This window comes from Anabrus simplex, chromosome 6 (assembly GCF_040414725.1).
Source record: "Anabrus simplex isolate iqAnaSimp1 chromosome 6, ASM4041472v1, whole genome shotgun sequence".
NCBI lineage: Eukaryota > Metazoa > Arthropoda > Insecta > Orthoptera > Tettigoniidae > Anabrus > Anabrus simplex.
In genome coordinates this window covers 286,447,381-286,459,808 of record NC_090270.1, presented here as the reverse complement: position 1 = coordinate 286,459,808, position 12,428 = coordinate 286,447,381, and the positions used below count along the sequence as shown (strand labels likewise).

Genomic DNA, 12,428 nt, shown 5'->3' with positions numbered 1-12,428 from the left:
CTCATAGTTCTTTCTCAAGTTGTAAAATTATCCTATTAAGGATGATTATTGAAGACATTTTGTATGTTATGTCTAGAAGTGAGATTCCCCTGTAGTTATTAGGGTCAGTTTTGTCTCCTTTTTTGTGCAGTGGGTGAATGAGGGCTGTTGTCCAGTGTTCTGGCAGTTCTTCTTTAATCCAGATAGAGACAAATGTTGTTGATTGAGGGCAACTTTTACTGATCTCCCTGCATATTTCCAGATTTCCGCAAAGGTCTGATCTTTTCCTGGCGCTTTGTAGTTTAATTTATTCAGTGTTTGGTAGACTTCCTTTATTGTGGGGGAGATTGATGTTCTCTGGTGGTGTTTTTATTGGGGTGTTGGTGTCCAAATGAAGGAGTTGTGTAGGTTCCTTACAATTTAGAAGCTTGTTGAAATATTTAGCCAGAATTTCTGCATTGTCTTTATTGTTATGAGCCAGCTTACCATTTTCATCTTTCATCAGTAGGGTCGGGGATTCATGTTTTTGGAGCTGTTTTCTGAAGGTTTTGTAGCAGTCCCTTGATTGAGTTTTATTGAATTCCTCTTCAATTAATTGCAGTATGTCCTTATGATGCTATCTTTTTATTCTTCTTAAGACTTGGGTAGTTTATTGTTTTACTAGATTTTCATACGATATTTCTGATTTTTGGGACTGATGTAATAGCCATGCCCGATGTCTTTTATCCACTGTTTCATCACATTCACTGTTCCACCATTGGTATTTTTTATGTGGTTTAATTGGAGCCAGGTCTTCTGCAATTTGTTTAAGGTTGTGTACTAAGTCTTCAAGTTTATCTTTGATTTTTATTTTCTTAGTCACTTTTTGGTAATTTTCATTGTTGATTAGCTGGGTAGGATCTATTTTAATTTTAATTTTAGGGGCTTGCTTTTGCTGTCTCCTCTGGGGAGTGAGTTTAACTTTTATTTTAACTACGTAGTGATCTGAACCTGTGTCTATTCCTTGGAGGACTTTGACGTTGTAGATCTCTTTGTAGTGGTATTTTGTCCATGCAGATGTGGTCCAGTTGTCATTCTCCTTTAGTGTAGTCAGGGAATTTCCATGTTTTGAGTTTTTGAGGTTTCCTCTTAAAACATGTAGATTTTGAGATTTTGTGGTTTCTACACAGGTCAACTAGTCTCTCTCCATTTTTATTTGTTTTCCTGTATGCTGGCCATTTTTCGATGATGTCACAATATTTTCTTTCTCTGCCTAGTTGAGCTTTGAAGTCGCCTATTAATAATTTTACGTGGTGTTTGGGGATGTTATCTATGGTCTGGTCCAATAGGACGCAAAATTCTTCTGTTTCCTCATTGCCTTTTGAGGAGTTGTTTTTATCATTAGTGGGAGCATGGGCATTTATTCATCATCATCATCATCATCATTTCCCTTTATCCAACTGTAGCCGGGTAGGGGCAAATATGGTTCCTCTCCACTTTCTTCAGTCTTTCCACCATTCCTCCTCCAACACTGTGTCCCAGTCCAGGTTTCTTTCTATAATGCTGCGTTGGATGGTATCCTTCCATCTCAATCGTGGTCGTCCACGATCTCTCCTTCCTTGGATTTGCATTTCCATCACCTTTTTTGGCTTTCTTTCGTCGCTCATTCGCTTTATGTGCCCAAACCATCTTAGTCGGCTCATCTCTATTCTATCATTCATTTTTTCCACTCCAATTTCTTCCCGGATTTTCTCATTCCTTATTTTGTCTCTTCTACTCTTCTGTATCATACTCCTCAAGAATTTCATTTTGGCTGCCTGTATTCGACTCTCATCCTTCTTTGTCATTGTCCAAGTTTCTGCTCCGTAAGTTGTTATGGGTACGTAATACATCTTGTACATAGTATCCTTTGCTTCCATTGGCACATCTTTGTCCCATAACATATTTCTTACACTATGATAGAAACAACTTCCAGCTTGAATCCTTTTACTAATCTCAGCATCCAGTCGAGCATTCTCCATTAATTCACTCCCCAGGTATTTAAACGTTTCCACTACTTCCAGGGGCTTGTCTGCAAGTCTAATCTGACCTTTCCCTTCTTTCTCCCCTCTAGTCATAACAAGAGTTTTACTCTTTTCTACACTTATTTTCAATCCACATTCTTCAATCTTCCCATTCACCACATTCAACTGTTCTTGAACCTTCCTGTCGTCTTCTCGCCAAATCACAATATCATCTGCAAATAACATCATGTTCATTTCTCTTCCTCCATATGCTGCTTTTGCTGTTCTCATGATGTCATCCATTAGTACTGTAAACAGGATTGGTGATAGAACACTTCCCTGTCTCAGCCCACTAGTTATTTTGAACCAACTTGTCCTGCCAACTTGTGTTTGCACGCAACTACAACATTCCTTATACAATGCCATGATCATTTTTATTAATCCCTGTCCAATTCCTTTTTCCACCAGACTGTCCCAAACTTTCGTCCTAGGGACACTGTCATATGCCTTTTCAATATCAATGAATGTCATCACCATATCATTCCCGTACTCCCAATGCTTTTCCATTAGTTGTCTCATAATGAAAATGGGTTCTATTGTTGACCTTCCACTTCTGAAACCAAACTGATTTTCCTGTATCTGCTTCTCAACCCTCAACCTTATTCTACTTTCCAGTATCCTTTCCATTATCTTAGCAACATGGGATATTAGAGTAATTCCCCTGTAGTTCTTCAAAACTTTCTTATCACCTTTCTTGAAAATTGGGATGATTATTCCTTTTTGCCAATCCTCAGGGACCTCCTTATTCTCCCAGACATTCCTGAGAACCCGATATGTACACTGCAGGCCTACAGCTCCAGCTGCCTTTATCATCTCCACTGAAATTTCATCTATTCCAGCAGTTTTTCCATTCTTCATCTTTCTTACTGCCATTTCAATTTCATTCATTGTCATTTCTTTATCCATTTCTTCGTCAACTAATTGCCTTTCCTGGTCGTCCATTGAATGACTGTCATCCGTTCCTATGTTCAGCAGCTTCTGAAAATACTCTCTCCAACTATTTCTTATTTCTTCTGGCTTTGTTAAAATTATGCCACCTTCATCCTTCACAAATCTGGTGTTTACTTGATCTCTCTTTTTGTTTCTTAAGATACCATACAGTAATTTCTTGCTGCTCTGCGTATCATCTCTCAGTGTCTGTGTGAATAAGGCCCAGCTTTTCCTCTTTACTTCCTCCACTACTTTCTTGGCCAAATTCCTTGCCTCCACATATTTTCTTCTACTTTCTTCAGTTTTAGATGTTTTCCATGCTTTCCATGCCATTTTCTTTTCCTTCATTTTAATCTTTACCCTATCATTCCACCAGTGTGTTTCTTTGTCTTTCACATTTCCTGATGTTCTACCACACACCTTTTCTGCACATCCAACCAGTGCTTCCTTAAATCTTTTCCATTCCTCTTCAACATTCCCCACCTCTGTCCTGGGTACCAAGGGTATTATTTCCCTTTGAAATTCTTCTTGTATGCTTTTCTCCTTCAACTTCCATACTTTAATTCTTTTCTCTCTTCTTAATTGGGGTTTTTCAATCTTTCCAACTTTCAATTTTCCTATCACAACTCTATGATCTCCACCAAAGGCTTCTTCAGGCATGGCTGTTACATCTACGAGGTTCTTCCAGTGTTCTTTCTCTATGATTATATAATCAATCATGGTCTTTGTTCGTCTGTCTCCCCAGCCATACCTTGTAATCTTCTGACTGTTCTTCTTCCTAAACCAGGTGTTTCCAACAATCATTTGATTCCTCATGCAAAAATCCACCAACAACTCGCCTTCTGGATTTACATTTCCATATCCAAAGGGCCCTACAACATCTTCCTTTCCTTGTCTTTCCATTCCAACTTGTGCATTTAGATCTCCCATCAATAGTACTTCCTTATCTTCTATCTGTCTCTCCACTTCCTCTAAGAAGTCCTCTAGATGTTCATCTATGCAACCAGTTTGTGGGGCATACAACTGAAATAGATCTTTCACGCCATTTTCAAACTGGTGTCTCATCATCATACTGGAGTCTCATCATCATTACTGGAGTCTCATCATCATTTATTATAGTATTATAGTATAGATTTTTATTAGATGCCTTTAAGGTGAGCGTTGAGAGTCGTGGAGACTGTGATTTGAATTCTTGAACTGAGTATATTAATTTAAGGCTGATCAAAAGTCCTGTTCCAAATTGTGGGACATTCTTCATCACTCTATTCCCGGGTATACCTTTATAATCTGTACCCTTGAGATTCCAAGACATCTTGGTCAGTGTTTCTAATTTTCTGTAATCCCATGATAAGAATTTTGTGTTGGACCATTATGTCGATGATCGCTCTTAGTTTACCAGTTTACATGAGTGAGTTTATATTGTATGTAGAGAAGTAGGTTATCTGCTTTGGTTTGATTCTTGACTTTGTCTCGTTCATGTATGTGGTACTGGGGTATTTCCGTGCCTCCAACTCCATGGTATCTTTTAAGTGGCAGCCCACTGTATCTGAATGCTGCCTTTTCTGAACTCTTGGTTCAGCCAGTGGAGTATTTCTTAAAAGACCTTCTATGGTTGACTGTCAAGTTGTCACCTATGTGGGACTAGGTCCCGAATTACAACTATGGATGTGATCTAGTGAGGTGATAATGAGGCTGCTCCTCTGGAGTAGAGACGCCTTGTGCAGCTGCCCCTAACCTGGAGAACAGATGCTGCATAATGGATTCCAGTGACATTTCGTCCACTGTGGGGACCGTCACCCCACCTAAAGGGGCTCATTCGCCCGAAGCTGTTGGCCCCCTTAGGGAATGAGGTTATTTTCTGCCACCCAACACTCGGCATTGGCAGTTTTACACCTGGGTGCCAGACCAGCAAACCCTCCTCCTTTTTTATTCCGGACTTGGGACAGGACAATGGCGAAGTTGCCTTCTATGGACCAGTAATTAATTTTGCAGACATGCCATATAATCACACGTTAAACCGACTGGTTTGTAATTTTCGGCTTTATGTCTTATCACCTGTTCCTTTATGCACAGGGGCTACTATAGCAACTCTCCATTCATTTGGTATAGCTCCTTCATGCAAACAATAATCAAATAAGTACTTCAGATATGGTACAATATCCCAACCTATAGTCTTTAGAATATCCCCAGAAATCTTATCAATTCCAGGCACTTTTCCTGTTTTCAGTTTTTGTATTTTATTGTAAATATCATTGTTATCATAGGTAGATTTTAATACTTCTTTAGGATTAGTCACCTCCTCTATCTGGACATTATCCTTGTAACAAACTATCTTTACATACTGCTGACTGAATACTTCTGTCTTTTGAAGATCCTCACATACACACTCCCCTTGTTCATTAATTATTCCTGTAATGTCCTTCTTGGAACCTGTTTCTGCCTTAAAGTACTTATACATACCCTTCCATTTTTCACTAAAATTTTGTATGCCAATGATGCTTGCCATCCTGTTATCATTAGCTGACATCTTTGCTACATTCAATTTCCTAGTAAGTTCCTTCAATTTTTCCTAACTTCCACAGCCATATCTAACTCTTGTTTCTTTATAATCTGCACCTCCATCTTAGTTTCTTTATTCCTCTGTTGTAATAAAGTGGGTGTTTACCATTCCTTACCCCCTTTAAAGGTACATACCTGTTTTCAAATTCCTCAACTATTGCTTTAAACACATTCCATAGTCTTGATGAAGTTCGTAAATTATACCACACACTCCAGTTCCATGAAGATAAACTTATTAATATACATACAGCAGATGTATCGTGACATAACCTCACCTGTTTTGTTACACAAGCCAGATCTTACAACACACAAATAATAATACTACAACAATGATTTATACCAAATAAAGTCCATACTACATAAATAATAATAATAATAATAATAATAATAATAATAATAATAATAATAATAATAATAATAATAATAATAATAATAATAATAATAGATGAAATTAACTTCATAGCCACACCTCACAAGGAATAATAATAATAATAATAATAATAATAATAATAATAATAATAATAATAATAATAATAATAACACCTACTAACCGAGCTCAATATTTTCACTATTTACCCATGGGTTTAGAGAACTGTTTCCAAGTTATACTAGTTATACTAGTTGCATCAACTACTATCAGTTTTCATCTGAAATGGCATAGTTCACCCCAAGCTCAACACAGACCATAGACAGAGACCTGCTGTATTGTAAACAAGCAATTGAATTACTTGTTTGTATACATTGCTCTCTACCACTTACAGCATAACGTGCCTAATACCGTAACATTCCAAACTTATTTTGAGGTATATATTAACAAAGTGACTTACTAATAAAAGCCATGTCAGTTTGAAATTTTTTTTTTTTGGACTGACTGTCAGAGGTTATGTTAGTTGGCATATCTCTCTTAGTGAAGTGGCCTGATATCATCCAAAATAATGAAGATCATGAAACTGAAATTTTCATTTTTAAAAAAAATCCACCAATAATATATCTGCAGTTCCATGAATGTCTCATAAAATAAGTTTCTGTTGTGCATTGACAAAATACTTGAAATCATGTCAATGAGATTTTGTTCTTATGCACTTGCTTATTTGTTAATGGTACTGTAAGGTCATGTCAGAACAGTGTGTGCAGTGTCAAATAAATCATCCCTGCCAAACAACGGATCACAGTATCAGTCCACTTACTTTTAGGACCGGTAGGTGTGGCAAGCACCCTGCCATCTGAGCTAAGCAAGCAGTCCAGATGCACTGCCCATACAGAATGCAGCTGAATGTCACCTAAGTTAGTATTACTCTGACCACATTCTTGCTTGTGTGCAGTAGCCACTGCCACTGCCATACACTTACATTCTGTGTTTTGAATTATTTTTTTTTAATACTAATTTTCTCAAAAACCAAGTGCTTCACAGGTACAAAACATCCATAGTATGTTTTATACACTGCCAGGAAAAAATGTGAGTACACCCTCTAAAAGTTTTCCAATTCACTCAAGATATATTGTTGAAACAGCACATATGGAGTACATGAAATGATTACATTTATAGATCAAGAGCTGAAGCGGTTCGAAGGTACCAGGTGTCGATCCATGCTGAAATACCCATATTAGTACGGAGGGTATACTCCATGGGCGGCAATGCAGGTGCAGATTCTGGAATTCATTCGATCATACAGATGGCGAGTTCTGTCCTTGGATACATTATTCCACATCTGTTCAACCTGTTCACGTAGTTCTGCACGAGTTGTGGGTTAACGAGTCGCACGTATCAGTTGTCATCCCATCATATCCCACACGTGTTCGATAGGAGGCACGTCCGGAGATTGTGCTGGCCAGGGAAGTTCCTGCAAGTCTTAGAGAGTACGTTGAGTTTCACACACAGTGTATGGATGAGGATTATCCTGTTGGAACAACACATCACCTTCCTGTTGCAAGAATGGCAAAAGAACACGTCTTACAACATTCTGCACATACCGAGCGTTGGTCAGCATTCCCTCCACAAACACCAAAGGGGAACGAGAGTTGTAACTTATCACACCCCAGGCCTTATGGTCAGTGTGCGTTGGACGAATGCACTCTGCGAGACAGCGCTCGCCAGGTCTATGTCGTACGCGCAAACAACCATCACTTGCATGCAGGCAGAATCTGCTTTCATCGCTGAAGAGCACAGCCTACCATTCTATCTTCCAAGTAATCCTCTGACGGTACCAGTCAAGCCGTGCACATTGATGCTGTGGCATGAGCGGAAGACGGGCTAGAAGTATGCATGGCCGTAGTCTCACTGCTAATAACCGGTTGGCAACAGTTCGTGTTGACACTTCTGGGCTCACAAACCCTCTTATCTGTGCTGTGGCAGCTGTACGATCTGCTACTGCTGCCCTTACAATACGACGATCTTGGCCGACGTCTGTGCTGTGTGGACGTCCAGAACATCGTCTACAGGTGTGAGAATGTTCACGTGACCATTGCAAGTAGCATTGTTGCACAAGTGACGCAGCATGTCCAACTTGTGTGGCAATTCTCTGAAAGTACCATCTGTCACTCGGAAGGCCACAATTTTGACCCCTGTCAGAGTCACTCAGTTGGCTGTAGGAAGCACAAGTGCATCTCCATGCCATAGCACCCGTTTGCTTCACACCTTCAGATCACATTGAGCCTTATGGCTGTTAACATTCCCTATTAAAGGGTACATGCAGATGGCACCGTTGCAGCTATGTCACTATGCTGTCTGTTGGCAGACGACGTTCAAACCATTATCAGTACATCTGCCATCCCCCAAGTGGCATCTGCCATCATCGGATCAAAATCGATGTCTTTCCAAGTGTGCGAATTTTTTTTTCTGACAGTGTATTTAGTAAAAAATGTTGGTTTAGAAGTTTTGAAATGTATTACAGAAACATCCTGCATAGGTTCTTTCCTTATCAGAATTTCAAATATTTCACGTTAATTTTATTAAATTCTCTCTCTCTCTCCGTAGATTGACCTTCCTTATTATCAGCTGAGGTCTGATTTCTCTTCAAGGTAGGGCATCTTCTTTATCTTCCTAGACCTTGTAATCTGCTTCATTTATACTGTAAAGCAGTTTTACTGTAATTTTATTAAGAACCCACAATCTGCTCAACTGCAAAGTGAAACTTCAGATCGACGAACAACTCAGCTAATTAACACATTGAAGATCCTGTCTTAAGGTGGAATATGGGCAGGCAGACCGCCATATTTTGAAGGTTTTTTTAAGAAAATTGTAGAAAATAGTAGGTAGGTTGCAATTGTAACACATTTATATCATCAACAAATTAAAAGTGATTATTTTACAGATTAGAAACTTGCATTAAGATCTATTGAATACTTTTCACATTACACATTTTCCAATAGTATGTGTTTTACAAAAAAAAACAAAAAAAAAAAAAAAAAAAAAAACACACACACGCGCGCGCACACGCGCACACACACACGCACGCGCACACGCACACACACACACACACAAAAGGTCTGACAACAAAATCCTACACATAATGAGCTTGAGTGTGCACATAGTGAGCTTGAGTGTGGAATATTTTCAAGCATTCAGGTACACAAAGTGTTACAGAATGCATTGGACACCACCATCATGTCTCTTTTCTCATTACTTTCCCATTTTCCACATTTCCTTTATCTGCACAGACTTTGCAAGTGCGTATTGGTTGTGCTTTCTTTTCTATTGGAGGAATCCTCTCAACAAAATGCCATCTTAGCAATCTGTTTGAGACTGTACTTGATCCTGGTTGTTGGTGGACATCTGTTCCAAATTTTACTACAAGAGCTTCACCTAACTCAACCATGAACTGTTGTAGGAGGCAATTTTTTCTGGTACCCTCATCCCGTGTTTTGCAGTACAATACAAATGCATTTGGATTGCCATAACAAACATATGGAACAACAGTTTTTTCCACCATTTCAGTTGCTTTCTTCCAAAGGGATAATTTGCAATCAGAGATAATTTGCTATCAGTTGACAGAAGCAAGATGTCCCTTGTGTCCTTCCACTTCAAACAAAGAAGATGATTTCTGCACATAAGTACTAATTCACCCCTCTAAATCTTCCTCTGAACAATGTCATTCTGAGGCAACTCTTTTCTGTTGGGCGTACAAATTCCTACAGCTTTTGTCTTCTTTTCTCACAAAATGACGGTACAGTTCTCACATATGTCTGCGAGGCATCCTGCACATTTGCTCAAGTCATTACCTTCGGTTTATAGCGACAACGAGAGCCGCAGGCACATTTTACCAGTCGGTGGTGGTGCGCTGAGATGTCGATGTGGACCTTGAACCTGAGGGCAGACATGGTTCAAATGCTAATCATTTCTTCAGAACATACTAATGCACATGTCCTGTAAATATGAACTTCCTACCTCTAGTCTTTTAAAGTGTTCTGGTTTTTATGAACATGAGTTTATTTTGTGTTCATTGAGTTCATATTCTTTGAATCATCCAACTATTAAGCTTTCTTTTGTCCGGCAGTGTAATTCAAAAACAATTTCAGTAATATTACTTTAGAAATAGTACTAATATTGTGTGCTCTTTCTTTGTACTTGCAGATAAAGGAGATGTGTATTTACTTCATAATTCTGTGCCAATTAATCAATTACCAGCATCAGAAAATGCAAGACAATCTTTACCAGGTAATTATTTTATTCCTGTTGCCATTGATACTTTCATGGCCTGTATTTATAGGCATGATATAGGCTTTTGGGCTTATGCCGTGTCAAGAAAATAAGATGAAATTCTTTACGTTTTGCAGAGAACTTTGCTCTGCATCACCAGAAGAAAATCTCGACTGTCCACGAGAACCCTTCTCGTGCCAATTGATGAATTACCATTACCAGAAAATGTAAGACAATATTTATCAGGTAATTATGAGCGTGTTTTTAAGTAAGGTCCGTTTGAAAATAAGTACACAACGAAAGGTTATTTCAAAAAAATAAATATATTTTCAGAAAGTACATACTTCACTCTATTTTTTGACATAGTTGCCAAGTTTATTCAAACACTTATGAGACCTCGTAATCAATTTTAAAATACTCTCTTCATAGAAACTTGCCGCCTGCTCCAATAACCAAGAGTTCACTGCCATTTTCATGTCGTCGTCATCATTGTAATGGTTGCCACTGAGGTGATGTTTGAGGTGGAGGAACAGATGGTAGTCGCTCAGCGCAAGATCAGGACTGTAGGGTGGGTGGTCTAAAACTTCCCAGCCAAAACTGTCCAATAAATTGCAGGTCTGACCTGCAGTGTGAGGTCTTGCATTGTCATGGAGAAGGCCAATTCCCTTTGTCAGCATGCTGCGTCTTTTGTTTTGAATCGCTCTGCGTAGCTTTCTCAGAGTTTGGCAGTATGCTTCTGCATTGATAGTGGTTCCTCATTGCATGAAGTCGACCAACAAAACACCATACCTATTGCAAAACACTGACGCCATGATTTTGCGCTGGGAGAGAGTCTGTTTGGCCTTCACCTTTACAGGCGAGTGTGTGTGTCTCCATTCCATGCTCTGTTGCTTTGATTTGGGCGTGACATGTGAAACCCATGCTTCATCTCCAGTTACGATCTGACTCAAGAAGCCGTCACCTTCTTTGTCAGAACGAGTCAAGAACTTCATCGCACACTCAAATCATTGGTTTTTGTGGTCCTCTGTTAGGAGTTTTGGGACCCAACGGGAGCACAGTTTCCTAAACTTTAGGTGTTCAGAAACAATGTTGTAAAGCACTGATCTCGACATGTCAGGAGATTCATTTGAAAGACCTGTTATTGTGAAGCGCCTGTTCTCATAAATCTTCGCTTCAACTGAAGTCACCAAATTGTCTGTAATCAAAGAACGGCGACCGGGACGGTCCTCATCGTGGACATTGTCATAGCATCTTTGAATTGTCGTACCCACTTACGCAGTTTGCTGTCACTCATAACAGTATCACTGTACACTTTGCAAATCTGTCGATGAATTTCTGCAGCAGACAGGTTCCTTGCTGACAAAAGGTGTATCACTGACCAAACCTCACACGCAGCGGACAAGTTGATAGTCTTAAACATTTTGAAAGCACAGAACAGAACCGTACAGGTTAGCTACCGAGCTGAAACTGAGCACAGTTGTTCCTGAGGCATGCCGGTACATGACGCACGTGCTTGTTGCAATATGTGCGTGAACTACTAGTGTCTACAACAAAATGGACCTTAATTAAAAAACACGCTTTGTATTTTATTCATGTTGCCATTGATGCTTTCACGGCCCATACAAGAAACCTTCTCGTGGACAGTCAAGGTTTTCTTCTGATGACGCAGAGCAAAGTTCTCTGTGAAATGTAAAGAACTTCACTTTATTTTCTTGACACAGCATAAGCCCAAAAGCCTGTATCATATCTATTTCATTACTATTGTCATTTATTTTAAGCTGAAGTTGCTGTGTCCTTTACAACATTCCTTTTTCTTCTTTTCTTTTTTGCCTGTGGATTTGAATTCTAATTTTTAATTTCTTGCGGCTATTGTTAGGGCGGGGCATACTCGATGACAGATCCTCTGATGACGGTGACTGTATCTGCCACATATAAAGAACTATGTGTTATTGTGGTGGAGGATAGTGTGATGTATGGTATATGAGTTGCCGGGATGTTGGGAACAGCACAAATACCCAGTCCCTAAGCCAAGGGAATTAACCATAAATCCTCCACCTGGCTGGAAATCTAACCTGGGGCCCTCTGAACCAAAGACCACTACACTGACCATTCAGCCAAGGAGCCAAATGTGGATCACAGAGCAAACATAGCTTACTACAGTTTTTGTAATTGGTTGCTGTAGCTTCCTTAAAAATAAACAAAATCAATTCAAGATTGTAATTAAAAATTAGAATCAGAAGAATGATTTACAAACAAGAATGAACAGATGCCTGCAGGATTAA

The 12,428-nt window shown here is 39.2% G+C and overlaps 1 protein-coding gene across 1 annotated transcript in view; it reads left to right on the top strand.

The window, feature by feature from the left end:
* LOC136876467 (uncharacterized) overlaps window positions 1-12,428 on the top strand; it is a 484,774-nt gene that overhangs the window by 282,129 nt on the left and 190,217 nt on the right. The window contains exon 10 of the mRNA XM_068228446.1: window positions 10,081-10,164. Within this exon, the coding sequence (XP_068084547.1) occupies window positions 10,081-10,164 (84 nt within the window). The remainder of the gene's footprint in view (window positions 1-10,080; window positions 10,165-12,428) is intronic.